Consider the following 23,238-nt stretch of genomic DNA (forward strand, 5'->3'; position numbering starts at 1 on the left):
ATAGGCTGGAAGAATTATGAGCTCACCTGAGAAATTAAACTTATCACCCATGTCTTCTGCCTCCATGGAAAGATGTTGTTTTGAACATAGGGTGTGTGAGCTCTATAAAAACTCAGGTACACTGAGAGAATCCAATTATCTGGAAAAATAGAATTTCCTTTTATACAGTTAAATCACAGATAGATTACACACAGAAAAAGAGGGTAAGAGTGAACACTTGAAAAGGTTAAATAAGTAAGGCAAATAAGCCCTTTTCCAGTGCCCTTCCTTCAGAGTCACTATGCAAAAATCTGAAGCAGTACTAAATTCCATCTGAGTGTATTAACTGGGACTAGGGCCTGGGGAAGTCCCCTTGGATGGCTAAGCATGGAAAGTGTGTTGCTTAGACCGTCCCCGTATCTATTATCCCACCTTCTGGAAACATCATCTCAATTTTCTTTTAAGAAACTGTCCCTCTCCCATGAGTGCAGGATTGGCGTGATCAAGGTGCTCTGGCTGTGTGACACAAATTATACTGATCAGATTCTTCTAGGAATTTAGATATTGAACAGAGTGGCATTAAAATTGGAAACAGAGCTGATTCATCCCCTCAACAGCACCCTGAAAAGACTTTCCAAAGTTCCCACAGTGTGGATCCTCAGAGTGGCCTGGTTCTGATTCTCACCAAGGCTTGGCCATTTAGTGTTTCCTTGGCTCACGTGGTCTAATCTGTGTCCTTCCTTTTTATCCGCTCAAGTTAGCAGAGTTGTTTCTGTTGCTCGCAACCAGTGAACGCAACCTGCAACAACCATGGAAGCCAACAAATCAGACACTTTTGGGTGAAGGTGCCTCTGAGGCACTTTCTAAAATACTTTCAGCTCAGTCAGACTCAGCTAGGGTCTCATTTACCAGATCATGAAGCTGAGAGATTAAAGGACTTTTCCAAGGCATAAAATTAGAAGCCAGGCCTTCCAACGTTTTCCATGACCTCACAGAAGCAGTGACACAGTCTTCCCATAGTTCACTATGGCACACAGGCAGGCAACTGATGCAAAATGCTACTTCAAAGACCCCTTCAATCAATTAATCAATGATTATTTATTGCAAGGCACTGTGCTAGGCACTATGAAGAGTACATGGAAGATAAGACCGAAGTCCCTGCCCTCAAGGAGCTTACAATCTAGTTGGGAAGACAAGGCATACATACAAGGAAAATTCAGTAACAATACAGGAGTTAAGTTAAAATGCAAGATAACAGTACAAGAGATTTCCAAAAGTCGTACCTGATTAATTACTAAATGAGTGGTACCGACAGGGCTTGCAGCTAATTCAGAGGCAGAACATCACAAAGGACTGGGTGTGGGAAGGCTTCACAGACGAGCTGGGGCTGGAGCCACCCTAGGACAGTTAGGATTTGGGTGAGAAAGAAGAGTGAGGAGGGTATTTCAGGGAGGGGCAGCCATGTGACCAAAAGGCACAGAGGTGAGACCAAAAGCAAGCAGTGTTCAGGGGCCAGTGAGGGCTCAGTATGGCTGGGTACAAAGTTGAGTTATTAGATTAAGAAGGGCCTTAAATGCTCAGGTTTACATTTTATCCTTTTAGCGGCACGGGTGGGGAAACCTTCAAACAAAAGATATCCTTAGGTTAAGTGTACAAAAGATTTAGCTAATCAAGAGAAAATATTCACGTTTGATCTTCAGGACATTTATTTGTGGATTTCAACCCTCTCTACTTCCAAAGAGGATTTGAAATGGTGTATTCAGGGCTATCAGTTCCAAAGGAATAGCTCAGGGGCATCTAGCTTTGGATCCTGGCCAGAGACTTTTGAGTCCCTCTATGATCTCAAATTACAACTAGCACAAGGGTGAGCTAACAAATTCCCTGACAGGCAGGCAGGAAAAATGCTCCCAAAAGACAAGTATCTTTACAAATGACAGAATATTTATTAACAATACCTTTAAAAAAAGATTACATATGCTGGATCACTGGTAAATATCATTTACACTGGGGTTGGGAACTACCTGGGGTGTCATTTTTTTTTCATTCATTTTATTATTTTGTTGATTTTTTTGCGTGTGATTTTAAATTTTGTTTTAACATAGATGTAACCATATCAAACTAAGAAAGGAACACAGCTTGAAATACTGACAATATTTTTTCTGGTTACCACTCTAGTTTTTACACACGTGGAATCCTGATTATGACTTTATTGGATAAATATAGCTAGAAGGTTGAAATTTAACTTATATTATTTGTAAGCGAAAACGACAAATTACAGGCAAATTTGAGCTCTCTCAGAAAGAAGAAAAGGTGGTAGCGTGTTTACATGTGAAAATTGTTATAGAAAATTTCATTGCCTTTTATATGCACTGTTCCACTAGTGTCAACTTACAAAACCTCCCCCATTATAACAAATAGTTCTTTTCATAAGAATACGGTTTTGTTGATATTGTCATTTTCCAATGTGTGGTTTTAAGACTTAGAAGGTAAAGCTTATAAAGCAACTAGGCTACTATTGCAAAACAGGAGAATCATCAAGATACCATACAATTTTACTAAAGATCTTTTATAGAATCATGAAAAAATTCTTTGCAGCAACTATTTGCTGAAATAGGAGAAATCTGCCAAACTCCGTACATGATTTTGATTCAAAAGAAGGGCTCTATTATTAAAGAGATACACATATTATATATAAAGAAATTATGAATCCATCAACAGAGAATTACCTTTTTTAAAAATGTACATTCAAAACAGATACATTTAAAGATAGTAAAATTATCTTTTATCCTTTGAAAGACTGGGTTGAGTATAGTAACTTTTGCTCTATGTTACTACAGGATATTTAACTTCAAATTTAATGTCTAAGATAATGCTACTACAAAGACGATGCTAACTTAGTGGTGTGAAAAGAAGGTCTTACCGTACACCGCTAAATTCAGGGATGGGAGTATTGCACAAGGTACCTCTTGGGCAGTGAGTTTAGGTTTTGAGATTGCAGCCATTCCTGAAACCATCTCAAGTTGGGTCAAACAAAATTGACAACAGGTTGGGAAACAAAGTGTACGTGTCAAAAGGACTTGATGCAATGCGTTAACCATCTGAAGAGTCATTTACAGACAGCAGCCTTGAGTTACAGACCAAGCCTTCAGCTGCTCTGCACTAGATCCTTGTAAAACTGTACAAGTCATTTGCAATTTATTTACCAAGATGAGTTTCAAATTTTGTCTCTAAAGGAAATATTTTCAAATAATAATTGTATGATCGTGTTGCCCATAGCATTTTACAGCAGAGGAAAAAAATTAATATCTACATTTCATGTTAACTTTAAAAAATTCTATAAAACACTAAATATATAATAAAAAATATGCATATAAGGACATATGTAAACTGCTTTGGTAACATCATATTACAGATGTCTTCAGTGCATTGCAGAGTTTCCAAAGAAACTTCAGACAAAGCTAGATTTGCTTTGAGGAAGTACTGTATAATGCCATTCCTAAAGAAGCAAAAAACATTTTTTTTTTCCAGTAATAAGATGTACTTGAACAACAATATTACTTAGTACTGGGTGTCTCCAAAACAACTAGCTAAATGTTGCTTATATTATAAACAGTAAGTCCTTTAGATGACTTTCGTCATAAACTGGACCTAGCTGTGAGGGAGATCATGATGGTGCTGATGGCTGACAGCGTGCATGCATTTGAAGTGGAAGGCCCGGCTCCTCTTGCATAGGCATCTGCAAAGAGAAAATAAATTCACTCAACATCGCCTCACCCTGGAAAGCAAGGCCACAGGGCTTTTGGAAACAGCAGAACTGGCTGGATTCTACTGGAAATGACCATTTCCTAACCACTTTTTTTTTTTTAAGATTTTATTTTTTTCCTTTTTCTCCCCAAAGCCCCCCGGTATATAGTTGTACATTCTTCGTTGTGGGTCCTTCTAGTTGTGGCATGTGGGATGCTGCCTCAGTGTGGTTTGATGAGCAGTGCCATATTCGCGCCCAGGATTCGAACCAATGAAACACTGGGCCACCTGCAGCGGAGCGCGCGAACTGAACCACTCGGCCACGGGGCCAGCCCCTTCCAAACGACTTTTTAATGTCAGTTTCATGACTTCCTAGCTATGAATGTGGGAGTAGGCTATGGGACATCTCTGGACCTCCATTTAAGCATTTGTAAAATGAGGATGTCCACATCTAACACAAGAAGAATCTTCAATATTACTGGTAATGTTATTAAAATATGATGTATCAATGATGCACCCAAATAAAAATTGCTACTCCCTTTTGAACTCTACCTTTGTGCTGGGCACCAAGCAGTATGACACAATTCTCACAAAAACCCTAAGAATATCTGGTATTGTTGCTATACCATTTCCCAGATGAGGAAATTGGGGCCTAGGGAAGTAAGAGAACTTGTCCGAGTTCGCCTAGCTAGTAAACAGCTGAATTGGGATCTGATCCCATGTCTGTTTATGTACACCCCCAGACCCCCCAAAATAATCTCAATCCTTTAAAAACTTTCTCTTATAGGTCTTACATTTTTCATACTAAGAGGTTAGCAACTGTCATTTGAGGTTTCTTCAAGATTGTCAGATCTTTGACCAAAAAAATGGAAAAATCTCTTGAGGAAAAGATCATGTTTTGCTCAAAGTTACATCCTTGTTATCTGCTAATTATACCAAGATAATTGCTTAAACTTTGTTTTTCTAAGCAATTAAACCAAGAATCTCAGTCACCCTAAAAAAAAAAATTACAATCCTTGCAATGATAAGAAAGTGTGAAGTGAGATTTTAACAAAGTGAGATAAACTAACCTCAAAACAAACCCCAATCTTGTTTTGTTTTTGTGGCCTTGAGATTAGTTCCACATCTCACCATAAATCTGGTTCCCTTTCAACAGAAGTTAGAGCCCTTGGCTTAACGAGGTGTAGAATTCGATTCTCCCCAGTTTCTTATAAGACAAAAATGCTGTTAGTCTTTGTATGCAAAAAAGGTGTAATAAATAGAAACTTCATCTGGAAACTGGCAAACTACTCCTGAGTTCAGAGCATAGCTTGCTGCAGCCTTGGTTTTCCCATCTGAAGTCCTGTTCTGTTCGTTAATATTAACAAATGCTTATTCAGAAGAAGGGTGAAAGGACCAATGAACATTTTCTCTTCTGATTTGAGGCATCCGAATGTTATAGATGCAACTAAAATTGCTTAGTGGATGCTTTATTCTAACTTGACATCAGCAAGACACACTAACCTCTTTCCTCATCTGAAAAATAATGCGATGGACACTTGGCAGAGGGGCTGAAACTCAGGACTCTGCAGTAAGGATTTTGCCCATGATTTGTAATATCATCTCTCCACTGAGGGCTTGAAAATTTATATCTCCAGTCTTCACTGAATCGCTTATCTCCAGACTGTTAAATCCAAAGGCCAATGAAAATTGACACTTAGATATCTAACTACAATTTTTTTTTTATCGTGGTAAAATATACATAACATAAAGGTTACCATTTAAATTAAAGTGTGCAATTCAGTGGCTCCAATTTTGTACAACCAGTACCATTATCTAGTTCCAGAACTTTTTCATCACCCTAAATGGAAAGTCAGTACCCATCAAACAACAATTCGCACCACCAGCCAGTCACTAATCTGATTTCTGTTTATGGATTTGGCTATTCTGTTTTTTTTTCCTTCAAATAAATGAAGTCACATAACAATGACAAAAAAAAAATGTGCTGAGATATTTGCAAACATAGGATTTGAAAAGTAGGAATGAATATATTTGCTCAAAAAAGAATACTCTCAAAACTATTCAACAATCTTTAAAAACAAATAATCTTGACTATATATAGACATATGCATTTATGTACATATGTTACACACACATTCAAAATAAATAGTGTCAAGTTCAAAATACTTTTAGCCAAAGACATCGAATTACATCGTTTCACTAGAGACAAATTGCCAAAGCATTTTAAAGTACTCTTTTGCTTGTTCCTCCTGACTGAGGCATGCTTTTAACTTGCTAAGCTGTAATTTGGGGGTTATTGTAGACGCCAACCACATGGGGCCACATGGAAAAACCTGTGTGACCGATTTGGGGCTGCTTTAATCTAATTTTTGATTGGAACAGATTAAACTGGCCAACTGTCTTTTGCATGAAATGCCTGTGATCAGCAAACACCAGTTGTCTGAGGAAGGGGGTGGTATGGTCCATTTTTATTAGAAGTCTTTCTTTGTGGGCTTAATTTCATTGAAGCCCTGACTCATTGCGAAGGCTTATAAGATAAGTTAGGCAGGGAGAAGGGAGAGGGAAAAAAAGGCATTCTTACTTGATATCTTTGGAATTCGAATTTGTTCACTGCTGCTGCCGTCTCCTCCATCACTGAATGGCTTAATTTCTATTATATAATCTTCATCAAAAGGCAAAGAAAGCTCCACCGATGTTTTATTTGTTTCAATGACAGATGTGCTGCTTTGTCTGTTCCATCTGTACAAGACCTGCCAACACAGAAAGAACAGGTGTCACCTGCTGTCCTCACAAAGGCCCCAGAGATGGAGCCTTCCTTTGTTTCCACCTCTGGGCACGAGTGAAATGCAGGGCCACCAAGGTTGTCAGGCTGCCCACATGCATTTGGGAGGCTCATTTATAGCAAGGGCCATGTCTGCAGCTGCCATTTCATCATGAGGAAAGAGTTTAAAGGATACTGCAGCATGGGGCTGGGGGGTAGCATGAGTCTACCAACACGCTGTGTGGCCTCACATAACCTCTGGAAGGCTCAGCTAGCACACCTGAAAAAATTAATACCTCTTTGAGGATGTATAGAGCTCAGTTACACATGAGGGGCTTTGGCATCAGAATAGACTTGGCCACTGTGTGACCATGGTCCACTTACCTCACCTCTCTGAGCCTCATTTCTCTCATCTGTAAATGGGGATAATAATACCCACCTTTCTGGGGTGTTCTCAAGATTGCACAAGGACTGAATATAGGGAAAGGCCTGGCTCTAAAGGAAGCATGTAAGAAATAGTATCTACGAGAGCTCAAAGGGAACAAGAGATGGAAGCATACTTGGCAAAAGTTAGAAGCACAGGGCAGGATAAGCTACTATTATCGTGGATCCTTTGGAGAGAGGGCATTCCAGCACGGGGAGAGGATCTTTGAAAGGCAAGGGCAATAACTCCCTTTTTCCTACCACTGGGAATCCCTTTTGAGCTACATACAAAATAGGGGATGTTATGTGGAAATCGCAGTCACTCTAGAAGTGTCTGCAGCTTTAGCAGTCCCCTCACACACTTTTGTTTCCCTTCTTGGCCGCCACTGGCTCTGAGTCTGGGTTAGAGGCTCATTTGATGAGGTGGCCAACTAGGTCTCGTGAAAACACATTCACCTGCCTGGTAGTGCCTATGCTGATCATCATCAACTCCAATGAGGAACAAAATATAAAAGCCTGGAAAAGTGCATCCACCTTTCTGGATACAACAATAATTGTGATGATAACTATCCCACAAATACTCTCTGATGTTTGCTATGAGCTAGGCATTTTATCGACATCACCATGTTTAATCATCACAGCAATCCGAGAAGACAGGTATTAATCCTTTCTACAGATGAGGAAACTAAGGCTCAGAGATGTCACAGAGCCGGTAAGCGGCAGGATGAGGATTCCTAAACCTGTACTCTTAAACCTCTATAACCCACCAGCTCCAGTTTCCCCTGACAATAGGAAAGATAGGGTTGGGTGACATCAGTGGTTCTCAGTCCTGGCTGTGTGTTAGAAGGACTTAGGAGCTTGTGAAAATACTACTGCTGTAGTCCAGTGGTTCTCAACAAGGCTGGGAGGGGTAGAGGAGCAATTTTGCCCCCCAGGGAGCATTTAGCAATGTCCACAGACACTTTTGGTTATTACAACAGGAACTACTGGCATAGTAGCTAGAGCCAAGGATGTCACAATGCAGAGGACAGGCCCCACAACAGAGAATTATCCAGCTTGAAGAGGCAGCAGTGAGGAGGCTGAGAAACCAGTCTGCAGCTCCCCTGCGTCAGACTCTGTAGAGGCAGGGTCCAGGCTATGCGACTGTTTAAAACCAGATCTTCAGGTGATGTTAATGTGGGCTGGGGATCATGGGTTAGATCAGGCATTCTCAAAGCTGAGCATGCATCAGAAGCCCCTGGAGGGCTTGTTAAAACAGCTTGCTGGCCCCCACCCAGAGTTTCTGATTTGGTATGTCTGGGCTGGGACTTGAAAATCTGCATTTCTAACAGGTTCCCAGATAATGCCATTGCAGCTGGTCCAGGGACTACACTTGGAGAACTACAAGATTAGTTCCTCCTTCCCTAAGGCCCACTATAAATCTGATCTGCTGAGGTTAGAGACAGAAGGTCACTCTTCTATTGCAAGAAAAACCAAACACAAGTGAAATTCATAAAATTCCCTTAAAATGGTTTAGATCCCATTTGTTCCCTGGCATTTCATCACCTTAATTTATGTCTCTCTAATACAAGGTGGAAAACACAATTTCCCTAAGGTGGAAAGATTCATAAGCATTCCCCCTTCCTTTTTTGGAGCATCAGTTGTATCAAACTCAGCATCCCCTCACTAACGATCAGGCTCAAATAAATCCTCAGGCACATTCAGGAGTGAGTGTCAAAGCATCTCATCACAGCCCTTCAGGAACATGGGCTGGCTGATGGGATGCAAGGGCACATCTGGCTTTGAGGAATAAATTGCTTCTTTGATTTACCTCTGGTCCTTGCCAGAGTGCAGAGAATTCAACTAGTTTCAAATATAAATCCAAAAGAAACACTTCCACAAAAAAGCAGCCCTTTTATCAGCACTGCTTATCAGTCTTGTAATATTACCGACTGCAGTGGAACCTAAATAAAGGCCTATAAAACCTTTATTTACACCAAACACTCGTTCAGCTGACTGACTTGAAGGCTGAGCTTGCATTTCATACAACCCAGGATAGAAGACAAGGAGAAAGAATGGGTTCATGGGCATGACGATAATGGCATCAAACACTGTTGAACCCTTACTAGGTGTTTAAACACTGTATTTTCTAAATGCTAACATGGATTACCTCTTGAGGTAGGCACTCTTGTTATTTTGATTGCAAAGATGAGGAATCTGAGACTGTAGAAGTTAAGCAATTTGCCCAGGGGCCAGCAAGTTGTGGACCGAGCATTCAAACCTAGGCAGTCTGGGTCCACAGGCCGTATTCTTGACTAATATTGGATGGCCATACCTGTGTGCTTATGGGCAAGTTCCTTCCCCTCTCTGATCTATGTCTTCATAAATGCAAAATAAGGGGGTTAGACAGGAGAAAACTGATGGCCCATGGGTCATATTTGGCCTGCATATGTTAACTGCTTGGTCCTTATGGTGTTTACTTTTTTTTGAGTTACATGTCACCAATTAAAAATGAAGGAATTATAGGTGAAAAAGTTTGAGTTCTACTGAAAAACTGGAAGATGTGGCCATGCTGGTCTACATTCCTTTCTGGCAGCAATTGGCTGGAGAAGCCACTGCCTATTCTGGACAGTCACAAATTCTGCAGTCTGTCACAGTCTCCAACACTGTCTATTGTGTCCATGTGCCCACCTCAGGACATTTGCACATCCTGTTTGCTGTGCTTGGAACACTCTTGCCCAGAGAACTGCCTATCTCACTCCCTCCTTTCTGTCAAAGCCCAACTGAAATGTCACCTCTTGTAAGAGGCTTTCCCTGGCCTTTGTATAAAATAATGTCTCTCCTGTCTTTTCCACGGAACTGTCTACTCCCCTCACTATGAGTTATTTTTCTTGGTAGTACTTTATTACTACTTGATATATTTGTTTATTGCTGGTAGGCAGAATAGCTGAGTGGCTAAAAGGTGGGACTCTGGATCCATACTGCCTGATTCAGATCCCAGGTCTTCAATACACTAGTTACGTTGATAATACTATATCATATGCTTGAATGTTCCTAAGAGAATAGATCTTAAATATTCTCACCATAAAAAAGAAATGGTGATTATGTGATGGGATGGAGGTGTTAGCTAAGGCCATGGTGGTAATCACTTTGTAATATGTAAATGTATCAAATCAACGAATCGTGCACCTTAAACTTGTATACAATGTTATATGTCAATTATATCTCATAAAGCTGGGACAAAATAGACTAGTTATGTGAGGTAGGCAAGTTACTAAACTCTGTGCCATGAGTTCTTCATCTATAAAATTGGGGCTAATAACTGTACCTACTTCATGGGCTATTACAAAGTTAAAATAAATTACAACAGTGCTTGGCACATATATTTACAATATTTGTTGAAAGGACCGAGTCAACTTAACCCATTTATGTAACCTGCCTGGCTTGGTAGGCAGTTTGGCTTGTGATACTAAAACTGTATGTTCTCTTGTTAGCTTGAGTGTCACAAAGTAGCTTAAGGATTTGTGCTGACAGAATATTCTGGGTCTCAAACTTCCTAAAGTCAACTTCTTATTAAGACTGTTTACCTAAGCAGAAATCCCATGAACTTAGACAATTTAGGTAAAAATGCAAAAATAAATGCACACACACAAATCATATGCGTAATTAAAAAAATTATACATCTCCAAACATTTACATGGTATACATAGCAATTCAGTATCTAGAGCCAGTTACAGTGAGATTCCTTGGGATCTAACTGGGGCTGTGGGGACTCTGGCTCCTCCAATCCCAGCCCTAAAGAGAAGGGTTCTTGAGTCGGAAATCAAGAAGAATTCAGAAAGAGCCCTTTCCTACCATCTGGTCTAACCTTGTTCCTCCTTCTCTTTTCTCTACCGTCACACATGTAGTTTCTGCAGCATTTCACACACTTGACACCCATCCATCACTGATGCTTCCTTAGATACAAAATTCCCAACTTGGAGGTGCCACTATATTTTTTTTTTTTTTTAAAGATTTTATTTTTTCCTTTTTCTCCCCAAAGCCCCCCCGGTACATAGTTGTGTATTCTTCGTTGTGGGTTCCTCTAGTTGTGGCATGTGGGACGCTGCCTCAGCATGGTCTGACGAGCAGTGCCATGTCCGCGCCCAGGATTCGAACCGACGAAACACTGGGCCGCCTGCAGCGGAGCGCGCGAACTTAACCACTCGGCCACGGGGCCAGCCCCGGTGCCACTATATTTTTCATAATAATCTAGATCTACAGGATACAGTGAACCAACATGAAAAACCATACTCGGAAAAAATGTCTAAATCCATGGCTTAAATAGATTATATCATCTGATCTGCTGCTCTGATATGGAAAGATTCCAAGCTCTCCGCTTATCATTTGTTCCAATGTTTTATTCCTGTTCTATGGAAATAAAAATTTCCCCCCATCCTATGCCAGGCCCAGCAGGTCTTTTCTGGGAGGTGAATGCCCCAAGTTTGTCTTGCCCTGCTTTATTCCACCACACCCTGCCTGATTCTATGCTGCTCAAGTAAATCTCCGAGAGGTCTGCCAAAGTGTCTGTTGTGGTAAAAAATATAAGGGCCTTCTTGGAAAGGTGCGACCAAGACAAGCTCATATGAGAGTTTCTGAATGGGGACAGGAGTACAAAGAAATGGCAACTAAATAATACTTGTTCCTCAATTTTTTTCCTAAAAAATGCCTATAATCTTTTGAACCCAGTTCACTGAAGCAAACTTCAGCTTGCATACAGATCTCTGCCTCTGTGAAAGCTGTGGGCACTCCAAGTCACTCAACTCAACAGGCTTCGGTTTTCGCATCCGTAAAATGAAGGGCTTTGCCTAGATGATCTCTAGGATCTCTTGCTGAGCTAACATTTTGCCTGGCTGCCTGAAACAGTTTAGGTAGCTCCCTGCCCTTCGATTTTATTTCAGCACCAGCTTGAACATGAGCTTAAAATCTAGTTAAAGCTTCTCTCACGAAACTCGTGCCCCTTCTCAGGGACTCTTAAAGCTTTCTGCACTTTTATTGTGCTTTTTAAATCTGTTCTAGTGGGTGAAACTGCAAGCTGGGAGGGACAATTTCTCGGTTTTTTCACTGTCTCTCTTGGTTTGGTTAAGTCAATTTGGGCCACATCACATCTGCATTTCTTTCCTGTGGTGATTAAGGTCCTGTCCTGTTAGCCTGGGATAGAACTGCAAAGTTGCAAATGTCTGTCTTTGCTCTTGCCTTCTTTCTTTTCCTCATTTTAGTGGACTCCTCCCTCTTTCATCTTCCAGTCTCTCTTGTCCTGTATAAAACTGATCAGATAAACTGACATTATTTCACACTAAGAGGCTAACGATTTAGGAGTTCAGGAAATGAGACCTCCTTTCTAGGACAACCAGACTGAATGTATGCTTGGCTGGAGAAATCAGGGTGAAATTCAGCCACTGTTTTCTTGAGGTCCACAGTATGGGGATTCACAATAAGGCATCAGCCAATTACAATTACCCAAGAGGATGGAAGGTTTAAAGGCCATTTAAAAAATATGGCCAACAGAGAGAGCTCTGGCCATCAGGGAAGGCTTCTAAGCTCAGAACTGAAAGATGAGTGGCTGGTTAAGAATGTGGAAGTAAGGGGTACAGTCCCAAGGAGATGGAACAGAGATGCAAAGGCTCAGAGGAAAATGAAGATACTAGAAAATAAAATTTCTCCTTTAATAAAAGAAAAATGCAGTCCCAGAGATATTAAGTGATCTACCTAAAGTCACATAGCCAATAGAGGACCAAAACATAGGTCTCCCGTTTCTTTATGTTATCCAGTCATTCGCCACATAATGACGTTTAACTCAACAATGGACTGCTTATACGAGGGTGGTTCCATCAGACTGTTGCCATATAGCCTAGATGTGCAGTAGGCTAGACACTCTAGGTGTGTGTAAGTATACTCTATAGTGTTTATACAATGACGATATCACCTGACGACGCATTTCTCAGAATGTATCCCCCATCACTAAGCAATGCATGACTGTATACTTTAAGACCCTTCCAGAAGAGGTTGCCTTTAAAAAAGGACTCAGTGAAAGGTCTGCAAATTAGTTTTTAGGGAATGTTTCTCTGCTGGCAGAATACAAGTCACTATGCCATTCAGGTGAAGGAAAAACAGTCCATGAAAAGGAAGGTTTTCCGAATCCTTCTCTAATCACATCGCCCAAGGCTTTACTAATGACTATGTCAACTCCCAATTCCAGCTCTGGCTTTACCAACTACTTCCCAACGGTCCATGTTCTTTAACTAGTGCTTGACAGCACTGCCAATCTGCTACTCTCAACATCGCTGTGCAAAAACGTCACAGCCCATGGGCTCAAGTCAGCCTGCAGACCACGTTCATTTGACCTGCACTGATTGCCTCAAACGTCGTTTAAAAGTAAAAAACCCCAAGATATTTATAACCCATTTTAACTGGGGCACCAAGGCTACATACATTTTCATTTCTAGCTCTTTAAAGTCTGGCTAACATTTATAGAATCAGGCAAAGGAATTTTCTAAAAAATCTCTGCTTCTTTTTCTATATACGCATCTCCCTAACAATAGGAATATGAACAAAAATGATTAACCGTTAGTAATACTGAGAAGTTATTGTTGATTAAAAGAATACAACCAAGACAAGAACAAAACAAAACCGACAGTAGACATGTTAAAAATGTGGTTCTTCAGGATTTTTCAGAGTCCCCACCACAGGGTCTAACCATATCAGATTGACTCTGTCTGAACCCAAAGTTTAGGCAATTCTCTAAATCCTGGCCCATTGCCAGGGACCATTTATAAAACTCAGACCAGACCACTTTGAGGACAGAGATTCCTAAAGAGGCTGTGAGAGTATCATCAGAGAAAAGGAGAACACGGTTCATATGATTCATTGGAAGAGACTGTCCCCATTAACAGCATTTGCAAAAAAGAAATTACCCACTTTGTATCCTTTTACTTCCGACTCATTATCCAGGGCCTTCACTTGATCCCAATTCAGGATAATTTTGGAGTCCGATGAATTCCATATGATGTTTCCGGGGGGTTGACTTGGTGCTATAAAAAAATTAAGATATACGAAGTCACAGATTATTAAGTCTCAATGGATTCTGAGGAATATCTCCTTACTACAATTCGAGAGTGGAGGCAATTTAATGGACTATTGCACTAATATGTGTCTTCAAGGTCACTAAAATATGACGAGATACAGCACTGCAAATGGAAAAAGATTCAGTTGGTCGCCTAACATTTATAGCTAAAAGAAGTAGCCTTTCCCAGTAAGGAGAAAAACATTTATCTTTCTGTCCTCTGGAGCAATGAATTTTGCATGGTATTCAGAAAGCTTCAGTTAAAATGCTAAGGTAAATTTGAATCCACATAATGATACCAATTAGTATGCAAATGATCATTGGGAGGTGGGGATGCGGAATGAACTTGGGATATGTTTAATGAATCCCTAAAATATTTTTGAGCAAGGTTGTTCTTACGTGGCTTTCTGGTTGTCACGTTGACCGTTGCACTGGAGGGGCCTGTCCCAGCAGTATTATACGCCTTGACAGCTAAATGATATAGTGCACTGCCTTTTAAGTTGGTGATTTTTGTTGATGTCTGATTTCCGATTGTTCGTATTTTTCTGGCGTTTTCTTCCTTGTCATCATGTCTCCAGTATTTAACCTGAGAAAATAAAAAGGAAGACCTCGAAAATCATAACTATTGGGGATATTTCCAATGTCATCAGGTAATTTTTTTAAATACAGATTCTTATGATTGAGTTAATTTTCTATTCTAATTCACAAGCAGAGCTTTCAGAACCAAGAGCTTTGTATGCTCTGAGAAATTATCCACAGTAAGAAGGGCCCCTTTTTGTTCTTAGCTTCATTGTGAGATGTAAATTGGCGCAACCACTGCTGGCTACTTCTCCCTTTTTTCCCACCTTTGTTTTGAGCCCAAGGAATCCCAGGCATTTCAGAAGTTAAAGCTCATTTTGCCAACTATCTCATAAATGCTTATACCTCCATCTATTTTAAAAAACATCTCTGGAGCATACCACAGAAAAGGGTAATCTCACAGTGGAATGTTCTGTGCTTCCATTAATGCTCCCCTAGAAGCAATTGTTCCCTAAAACAAATGCTTCTAAATGGGAATCCAGGTCTTTTTCGCATCAGAGTGTGTTTTGAAGGTCTCACTGAGACCTAGGGACTCTTTCCCAGACTCAAGGCTCATATCTCTTGCTTACCTCATAACCTTGTATCCGTCCTCTATTCTTCTCTATCGGGGATGCCCAGAAAACTTCAATGTCTGTTGCAGAAAGACTTCTGGCAAAGATGCTGGCTGGTGGTTTGGTGGGTTCTGAGGATGAGTATGGAAAAAGTTATCACTCTATCAGCTGCATCAGGACAAACTTCTAGATACTGGCATTACAAGGTGCAAAGCATCCATGGTTATATTATAGCTCTTAGTGATTATGATCCAAATCCTCTTTTTATAGAGAAGCCATGATTAACGGCTGGGGCGGGGGTGGTGATGAACACGGTGGTGAAGAGACTTGTCCAAAGTCTTTGGCGTCTAAATTTGGGGGTAGGTGAAAGGGAACTAACCTAAGACTACTTAAGTTTAAGCACCACGTTTTCATAGCCAGTGATTCCTTTAACACACATCCTTCTCAATTAGCATTTGTCATAGATGAACCTGAGTCTTAGTCACTGGATTATGAAAATGAAAGAGAAAGGCAAAAGGAGAGTCACCTGACTTGACTAAGATTCAGGAGAGCCAGGTGACTGTTCAGTTCTACATAGCAAACTGTTTGATCTTGGACAGGTCATTTATGCTTCACGGGCCTCAGCATCCTCAAATGCAAAGGAGAGCCTGGACCAAGACTGCTTCCCCAATTTCAGTTACTTTCGCCAGAGATATAGACCATTATTATATATTAATATTTTCCTTTCCGTGGTCTTTCTTAAAGAAAAACCTAGCCATGTCATGCATACTAACATTCATAAAATCCTGGTTTTCATTTGATAGCTGTATTTTTTTCGAATGCAATTCAAATCAATATATAACTATTAAATATTTTTAATAGTTCCTCTGGTACCATTTACAATCAACTTGTGGACTCCCTCTGGAATACACATCATGTTACAGAAAAAGTTGGACAAGGAGACCTCTAAGGTTTTGTCTATCCATAACAATGTAAGCTTCTATTTCTGTTAATTAATTCAGTACTTATTAAGGGTCTATGTGTCAGGCACATTTAGACACTGGTGACACAAACATGAAAAATAAATAGCCGGCCCTCAAGAAACATACCTTAGTGAGGATGGCAAATTAAAATTCAAAGTTTATAATACATTGAGATGAGAGTATAACAGGAATGTTAAGATATTAAGGTAAAGAGAAGCACTTAACACAGTTGGCCAGGGGAAATGAGAGAACCTTTGTTGTTCAAGTGGAGTCTTGAAGAATGACCATGAAATCACAAGGTGGTCAAGACAGGGAACATTAAGAGAAGCTGAAGCATATACAAGGGGCTCAAGCTTGTTTGGATAATTGCAAATCCTTTGGATATGGTTGGAGCATGGAGTATGCAGGGTAGCAGCAGGAGTTGAACCAGAAGATAGAGTCAGGGGCTAGATCGCGAAGGGTTAATTCTAAAAATAGAATTCTTTTAAAAGTAATGATAACATATATGTAGATATGAAGACCTTTGTGGTGCTTGTGATTTTGGTCCTTAGCAATGGAATTAATAATGGATAGTCATTAGTCTTTATATACAGTAGTATTGCTATCTTTCTAAGATACCAGTGGTAAATAATTAACCAAATTTTTACATTATACTCTTCTCAAATAAGGATATACCTTAAATTTATGGGTACAGTGCTAAAGCGATTGTACATCCTAAAAGCAATTTCTCAGAATTGAAGAAATATCAAATATCTAGGCAGCATAAACCATACCTTCTTCTGCAGAATATACCACTGTGGTGGGACTGAAAGGGCCTTCTCCTTTATTGTTGAAGACACCCACTTTAACCTCGAAGGGAAAGAAGGGGCGCACGCTCTCATTCCTGAATACGTATCTGGAGGCATCAGCTGAGGCCAGCACTGTCAGCATCCAGATTATTTTGCCATAGGGCCGGAAAGCCACCACGTAACCAAAACCTCTACCATTCTGTAATTCCTCGGGGACTGTCTGGGAAGGAAGGGAGGTGGTTTTCAGAAATCACAGTAGTTTGATTCAAATGTTAAAATTGTTTTATTCTCCCTCCCCAACATTCTTGTCCATATTCTTCCCCACCAATCTTATGTTGGGCTTTGTCGAGTCTTAAATTTGGGGCTTGCCATTGATCTACCTTAAATATTCATGAGGTATTGCAGACGGTTAAAAAACTTGATGAAAATCTGCAATAGAGAGCCTGACTTCTTCATGGGGAGACTCAGCTCTGAAATTGTTGGAAATGACTGGACAGTTGATCTAGAACCCAACAATTTCAACATATACCATCTAATATGAATCTTCCTCCAGTGCCAAATAGACAAAAGATCTCATTGAAGAAGTAAACAGCATCTTTGCTCGGCCAGGATCAGACTGAAGAGCTGAGCCGGAGGGAGTGATTTCTTTCACTGCTGGGGCTTTGGTTGAATGAAAGATTTTAACTTCTGGGGCTGTCATTTAAAATTCTTCAAAAACATTTAGGAACCCATTCTAAAACTCCCACCTCCTCTCTCAAAATCAATTTCTGATAAATTGGTGACTAACCTTCCTCCAGGTTGTTTAAAAAATACCTCATAGAAGAGAGCTCCAGCAGCAAAGCCAACTGCCAGGAAATCATGCTGGTACACTGAATCTATTGCTGGCAAATGTTTTAAATCAATTAGTCATGCAGCAATTGAGGAAGAAAAGAAAAACTGGTTTTCTCTGAACCAGGCTTCATATATATATATATATATATTTGTTTTTTACTTGTGTTGTCTTCCCTTTCATGATTGTTTTTCCTGTGATGAATTGAATTAAAACTTAACAATTAATGGGCAAGCACCATCTTGTTCTGCTAGTCATTAGCTATGTGAGGGGGAGTGTTTGCATGCAAATGGATTTTAGCTGTTAAAAACAGAGGAGGAAACTTCCCAGATACGTTTAACATAGAGGAAAATAATAAAATTGCCTAGACTAATGTATGTTCCTTTGGTTCTATGATTCATTTACCTCCCAGGTTATAACCAGTTCAGATTTGCTGCCTCCACCACCACTGACATTAGCTGGGGTGACTTCTGGGACTGTGCAGGAGACAAAAAACAAGTCATGTCAGATGGCAAAGGCAAATGAGGGCCAGGAAGTTTGCCTGGTTGAGGTGACTCACTTTAAATGAATACTCTGATGCACACACCTTTGTCTTTTGGGATCAGAAAGGGGCCCGAAGCATCAGCTTAAGGAAGTGAAACATACCGAGGAAGTTGATACTGGTTACCTGTTTCCCTTTCAACAAGATACACATGTTATCTGACATGTCTGACCAATGGTTCAGCTCCATCCCTAAAGGCTGAGGTTCACTGAGATGAGGAAAGGACTGAGGTTCTGGTTCTAAAGCTTGGGTAGGCATTTATTAACCATGCGGTTGTACACAAAGGAGAGACAATAGACACTCTGCCCCTGCAGAGCTTACAATCTAGTTGGAGGCAGAGAGCACATACAGGACAATTATAGAGCAATGTCAACAATAAGCAACAGTACGGTACAGACAGAATGGAGAAGTGCAGTGGTGTTCTGAAGTAGCAGGCTGCTCAGAGTGGGGTAGGGCTAATGGCTTCTCTGGGGAAGGTGAGTTTTAAGCTGGGTGTTGAAGGAAGCGGTGAACATAGGTTGACCCTTGGCTCACTGTGCTTAAACTCTTTGATCCCCAGTTTTCTCTGTAAAAGAGGGGAAATTATGCTAGCTTCCTCCTCATGATTGTTGAGAAGAATTAATTAAATTACAGTTTTGGAGGGGGAAAAGAAAGCATGGGGATTAGCTATATTATCAGCATGTAAATGAAAGACCCCAGACAGAATTTAAAATTGTCTAGCTGGGGTATGTAGTTGGTAACTGGGTATGTCCCCTTGGTTAAAGCCTATGAAATAGATGTAGATGGGTTTTTGTCCAGGAGTAGGGTCAGAGTTCTCATTTGCTTAGGGACCTTGTTATTCCTTCAACAAATATTTGGTATTGTCACAGCTGGGAAGTCTACACAGACCCATACTTAATGAGAGAAGTAAAAATACAACTAACGCAGATGAATTGATGTCATTCTCTCCCTTTGGGAATTCAAGCTGTGTACATGAGGGTCACACTAAATTTCTGCATGGGTTTGTGTGAAATAGCAAGATGTTCTGAATCTTAGCTTCTGGGAACGGTTTATACCCTAAGAAAATCTTACTGAACATTTCTGAAGAACTTATTCTTTGCTACAGTGATTTCTGTGAGTTGATTTCATTTGAAATGTGGGGTATGTATTTAAAAAAAATAATAATCCTGGTAGGAGAATCTTGGTGACCAAACAAACCAATGAAGAAAGAGTTGACATTGGAGAGAACTAAACACAGAGTATCTATCCCTGTACAAGGGGACCCAGGGAAGAGTGAGAACTTAACTCTTGATTGAAACTCACTACTGGTTAAGCTGAGCATCTACTGGTGTGATTTCTGATCATCATAATCATCAAGGAAGGGTGTGCTAATACAGAGCCTCAAGAGGGCTGAAGAGCAGGAAGAATTCAAAGTCTTTCCCTAAGGAACAGTAGCCTCTGGAGCAGACTATCTGTATCCTGGGTGGTACTCACGGGCCTCTTCTGTCCTCCGCTTCTCTGAGGGCCGGCTGGGCTCCCCAATCCCAATCACGTTGGCTGCAACTGTGCGGAATTCATATTCGACCCAAGGGTTCAAACCCACCACTGTTGCTGTGAATGTCTTCCCATCAATGAGTTCCGGGACTGAAAGACATCAAAAGGTGAGGATGTTTCACAGGACTCCACGTTAGGAAGACAGGAATTTCCATCCATCATCATCACCATTACTGTGTTTAGGGCACTGTAGGCAGTCTGAGAGTAGCTGCGCCAACAGCTGTTACAGAAAGGTAATCCCAGAACTTTCTATGCTAAACTAATAAACTCAAATCAGACACCATCACAAAAGACACAGTCTTCAAGGCCCAAAGCTACTGGACTGTAATCATTACTGTTATCACTTAACATGTTTTTCAGCATTTATGGTGTAGTGCCAGGCACATTGTTTAATTCTTACAACTATCCTATGAGTAAGGTAAAGTTATTGTCTTCATTTTTATAGATGAGGAAAATGTGCTTCACGAAGGTTAAGTGACTCACCCAAGGTCACACTGGATTTCTACCTTTGTCTGTCTGTGGTCCAAGCTCTATAACTTATCATAACAATGGAGTTACAATATTATAAAACTATACTACTACTGTCAATGAACTGTATTAGCATATCTATAGAATCTGTAAACAGAAAAGGGCTGGCCCATGAAGAAAACAAAAAATGAGAGTCAGAGAGGCAGAATTTGACAGTGTTCACCTAGCAGTATTTGGAGAAGGGCTCCAGCACAGGAGGACATGGCCTGCTTTATGCCACAGCCATGAAGCTCTGGATATTGCTTCCATGCTCACAGAACAACTCTTTGAATTTTAGACTGATTGCCAGAGATTTCCCACTGGGGCCAAAAGACTCAACAGGAGGTCCCCTGTGACCAAGCTGAGGCCACCATCCTGGTGACTAGGCTGCAGTGGCTGCTAGCCTCCTCGGGCCACACCTACACCGTCCTACCCTCCAAAGATAAAAAGCGTGGGCTCTGAAGTCAGACCACCTGGACTCTAATCCTGAGTCCACACTTAGCAGCCAAATGACCTTGGGCAAGTTGCTTAACCTTTCCATGCTTTGGTTTCTTCACCATAAAATAAGGCTAATGACAATATCTATTCACAGTGTGGTTGCAAAAATCCAAGAGAAGCATTTAGCAGAGCATATGAGACTTAGTAAGAGTTCAACAAATTTCAGGTTTTTTTTTAACCATCATTATTATTAGCAGCAGCATCTTCATCCTCCTCCTTTCCTGCATTATATTTATGCAGCACTTTCTATTTTTTAAAAAGTTTCACAATCATTTCTCTTTTGGGTCATAAATAATTCTTATTATGCCCATTTAACAGAAGAGGAAAACGAAGATGAATAGAGATCTGCTGATTAGCAGAGTCAGGAGTAGACTTCATATTTCCTCATGTCCAGATTTTTCCTATCTTTCCTTTCTAAAACACTCTTGTGACCCAGAAGAAAGTCAGTGATTCAGCTGGAATCACAGAAACCCATTTCTAATGTTGGATAAGCTAAAATGAAAAAAAAAGTTGTTGAAATCATTACTATTCATATGAATTGCATAAAACTGGGCATATCAGTCCATTTATTTCTATTTCAAAACATCAAGGTGACACAGCCAACCCTTGACCACTAGAGGAGTGTGTATCTTGCTTACAACAACTACTTGTTTGTTCAATTTTTCCTCAAATGAAAGCCAAATAAAATAACAAAATGAGTCAGTTTGGAGGTATTGACAGAGGTGGGATACTATGGCTAACTCATGTAATTTTAATTTAAAAAAAATCTCATGCTTTTCCACGCCCAAATTTAACTACCTAAGAAATGGGCTCCAAGCTTCAAGTCAAGAGACTCCATGTAACCCTTAGTTATCGGCTTCTTGAGAGCTGCGTATAAACTTCACACTGACTGTGATTGAAGACTAGCACAATCCACTGCTTCCCAAAGCGTGCTAGTGATACGCAGACAATATTAGGTAACACACAGATAGATGCATTTTATTTCTAACTAACGTATTTTTAAATGGGTATTAAGAAAAAAATATAATGAGCATAACAGACCTATCATTTCACAGGTATTCTTGCTTAGGATGAGTTAAAAACAAAGGAACAAACATGAGCTGATATAAAGAAAAATATTAAATAAATGATAGTATAGTTGGCTGAAGTGTAGGAAATACTTCCACTGTATTGTTTGCAGCTGTGTCTGAACAAGAACCTAGATGCTCCTTGGCTTCTGCCACAGTGCTTTGTCCACTATGTTGAGTTTCAGAAGCCCCTTAGAGATACCAGCACCAGGCATCCAATATGGTACCTGTATTGACTGCTTGCCAGCCCACGGAGAATGGAGTTCTGGCTTGAATGACATACATGGTGATGGGGCTATGGTTGTCAGGCCCGGGTCTCCAGGAGAGCTGAGCGGTGGTGTCTGTAATTTCATCTATGGTGACAGCCTCTGGGGGTCCTGGGGGACCTGTGAAAGAGCAAGAGCCTCAGAATTGGAGCAGTGTGTTCAAATGTCTGAGTAAGTAATGACCCAATAGGATGCTGACCTATTCAACTATTTATTGACTCACTCACAGATTCCTCACTTGTCAATTCCTTTTTGGATACCTACTAGGTGCCCAGCATTCTTCCAGGCTCTGAAACTACAGAGATGAATGAAACATGGCCTCTTTCTTCTAGGGGCTCATAATAGAATAGGAAAAGCTAATAGATAAACAAAGAATTACAAGAGAATATTTGGTCTAAGGGCCGGCCCCATGGAGAAGTAGTTAAGTTCGTGCGCTCTGCTTCAGCGGCCCAGGGTTTTGCTGGTTCGGATCCTGGGTGTGGACATGGCACCACTCATCAGGCCAAGCTGAGACAGCGTCCCACATAGCACAACCAGAGGCACTCACAACTAGAATATACAACTATGTAGTGGGGGGCTTTGGGAGGAAGAATAAGGAAAAAAAAAACAAAAAAAAGATTGGCGACAGTTGTTAGCTCAGGTGCCAATCTTTAAAAAGAAAAAAACAGAATATTTGGTCTTGATTTTAAGAGAGCATATTGGGGTACCACAACGGCAAAATTCATTAATTCATCCATCAAATATTTATAGGTCAGGCACTGTTTTCCGGGGACACATTACTGATAAATGAAGATTAGAGTCTTCTGAAAATGGTCATTTTTACCACTGATGTGGATTTGAGCACAAATGGCTTTAGAACTTTGGGGGTCACAGTGTTGCTCTGTGCATTATAGTTACTGACCCCTCCCTGCCCCACATCAAATGAGCACACACTTGTGTACAAGGGAACTGCTGTGAAAATGATCAGTGCTCAAGAGTCACAAGACTGTGGCTTCTTGAAAGGAATTTCAAAATTGGGCTGGAGTCTAAAGACCCTCATTTGCAGTTTCTGCAAGTCATACCTGGATTTTTCTACTTATGCTCCCGATGCTCATTGTTTTTGTCCGCGTACTTAAACCATCAAACAGGA

General features: G+C 40.5%; 1 protein-coding gene across 8 annotated transcripts in view; it reads right to left on the reverse strand.

Moving 5' to 3' along the window:
• Positions 1 to 1,900: 1,900 nt before the first annotated feature.
• Positions 1,901 to 23,238, reverse strand: part of CNTN4 (contactin 4) — an 878,916-nt gene continuing 857,578 nt past the window's right edge. For all 8 annotated transcript variants that reach the window (XM_070492801.1, XM_044754900.2, XM_044754901.2 and 5 more), the window contains 9 exons: positions 22,071 to 22,229; positions 19,712 to 19,861; positions 18,103 to 18,173; positions 16,854 to 17,088; positions 15,137 to 15,249; positions 14,388 to 14,574; positions 13,844 to 13,956; positions 6,305 to 6,473; positions 1,901 to 3,715 (listed from right to left, as the gene is read on the reverse strand). In XM_070492801.1, the coding sequence (XP_070348902.1) occupies positions 3,615 to 3,715; positions 6,305 to 6,473; positions 13,844 to 13,956; positions 14,388 to 14,574; positions 15,137 to 15,249; positions 16,854 to 17,088; positions 18,103 to 18,173; positions 19,712 to 19,861; positions 22,071 to 22,229 (1,298 nt within the window). In that variant the 3' untranslated portion in view covers positions 1,901 to 3,614. The remainder of the gene's footprint in view (positions 3,716 to 6,304; positions 6,474 to 13,843; positions 13,957 to 14,387; positions 14,575 to 15,136; positions 15,250 to 16,853; positions 17,089 to 18,102; positions 18,174 to 19,711; positions 19,862 to 22,070; positions 22,230 to 23,238) is intronic.

The sequence above is a fragment of the Equus asinus genome, chromosome 21 (assembly GCF_041296235.1).
Source record: "Equus asinus isolate D_3611 breed Donkey chromosome 21, EquAss-T2T_v2, whole genome shotgun sequence".
Lineage (NCBI taxonomy): Eukaryota > Metazoa > Chordata > Mammalia > Perissodactyla > Equidae > Equus > Equus asinus.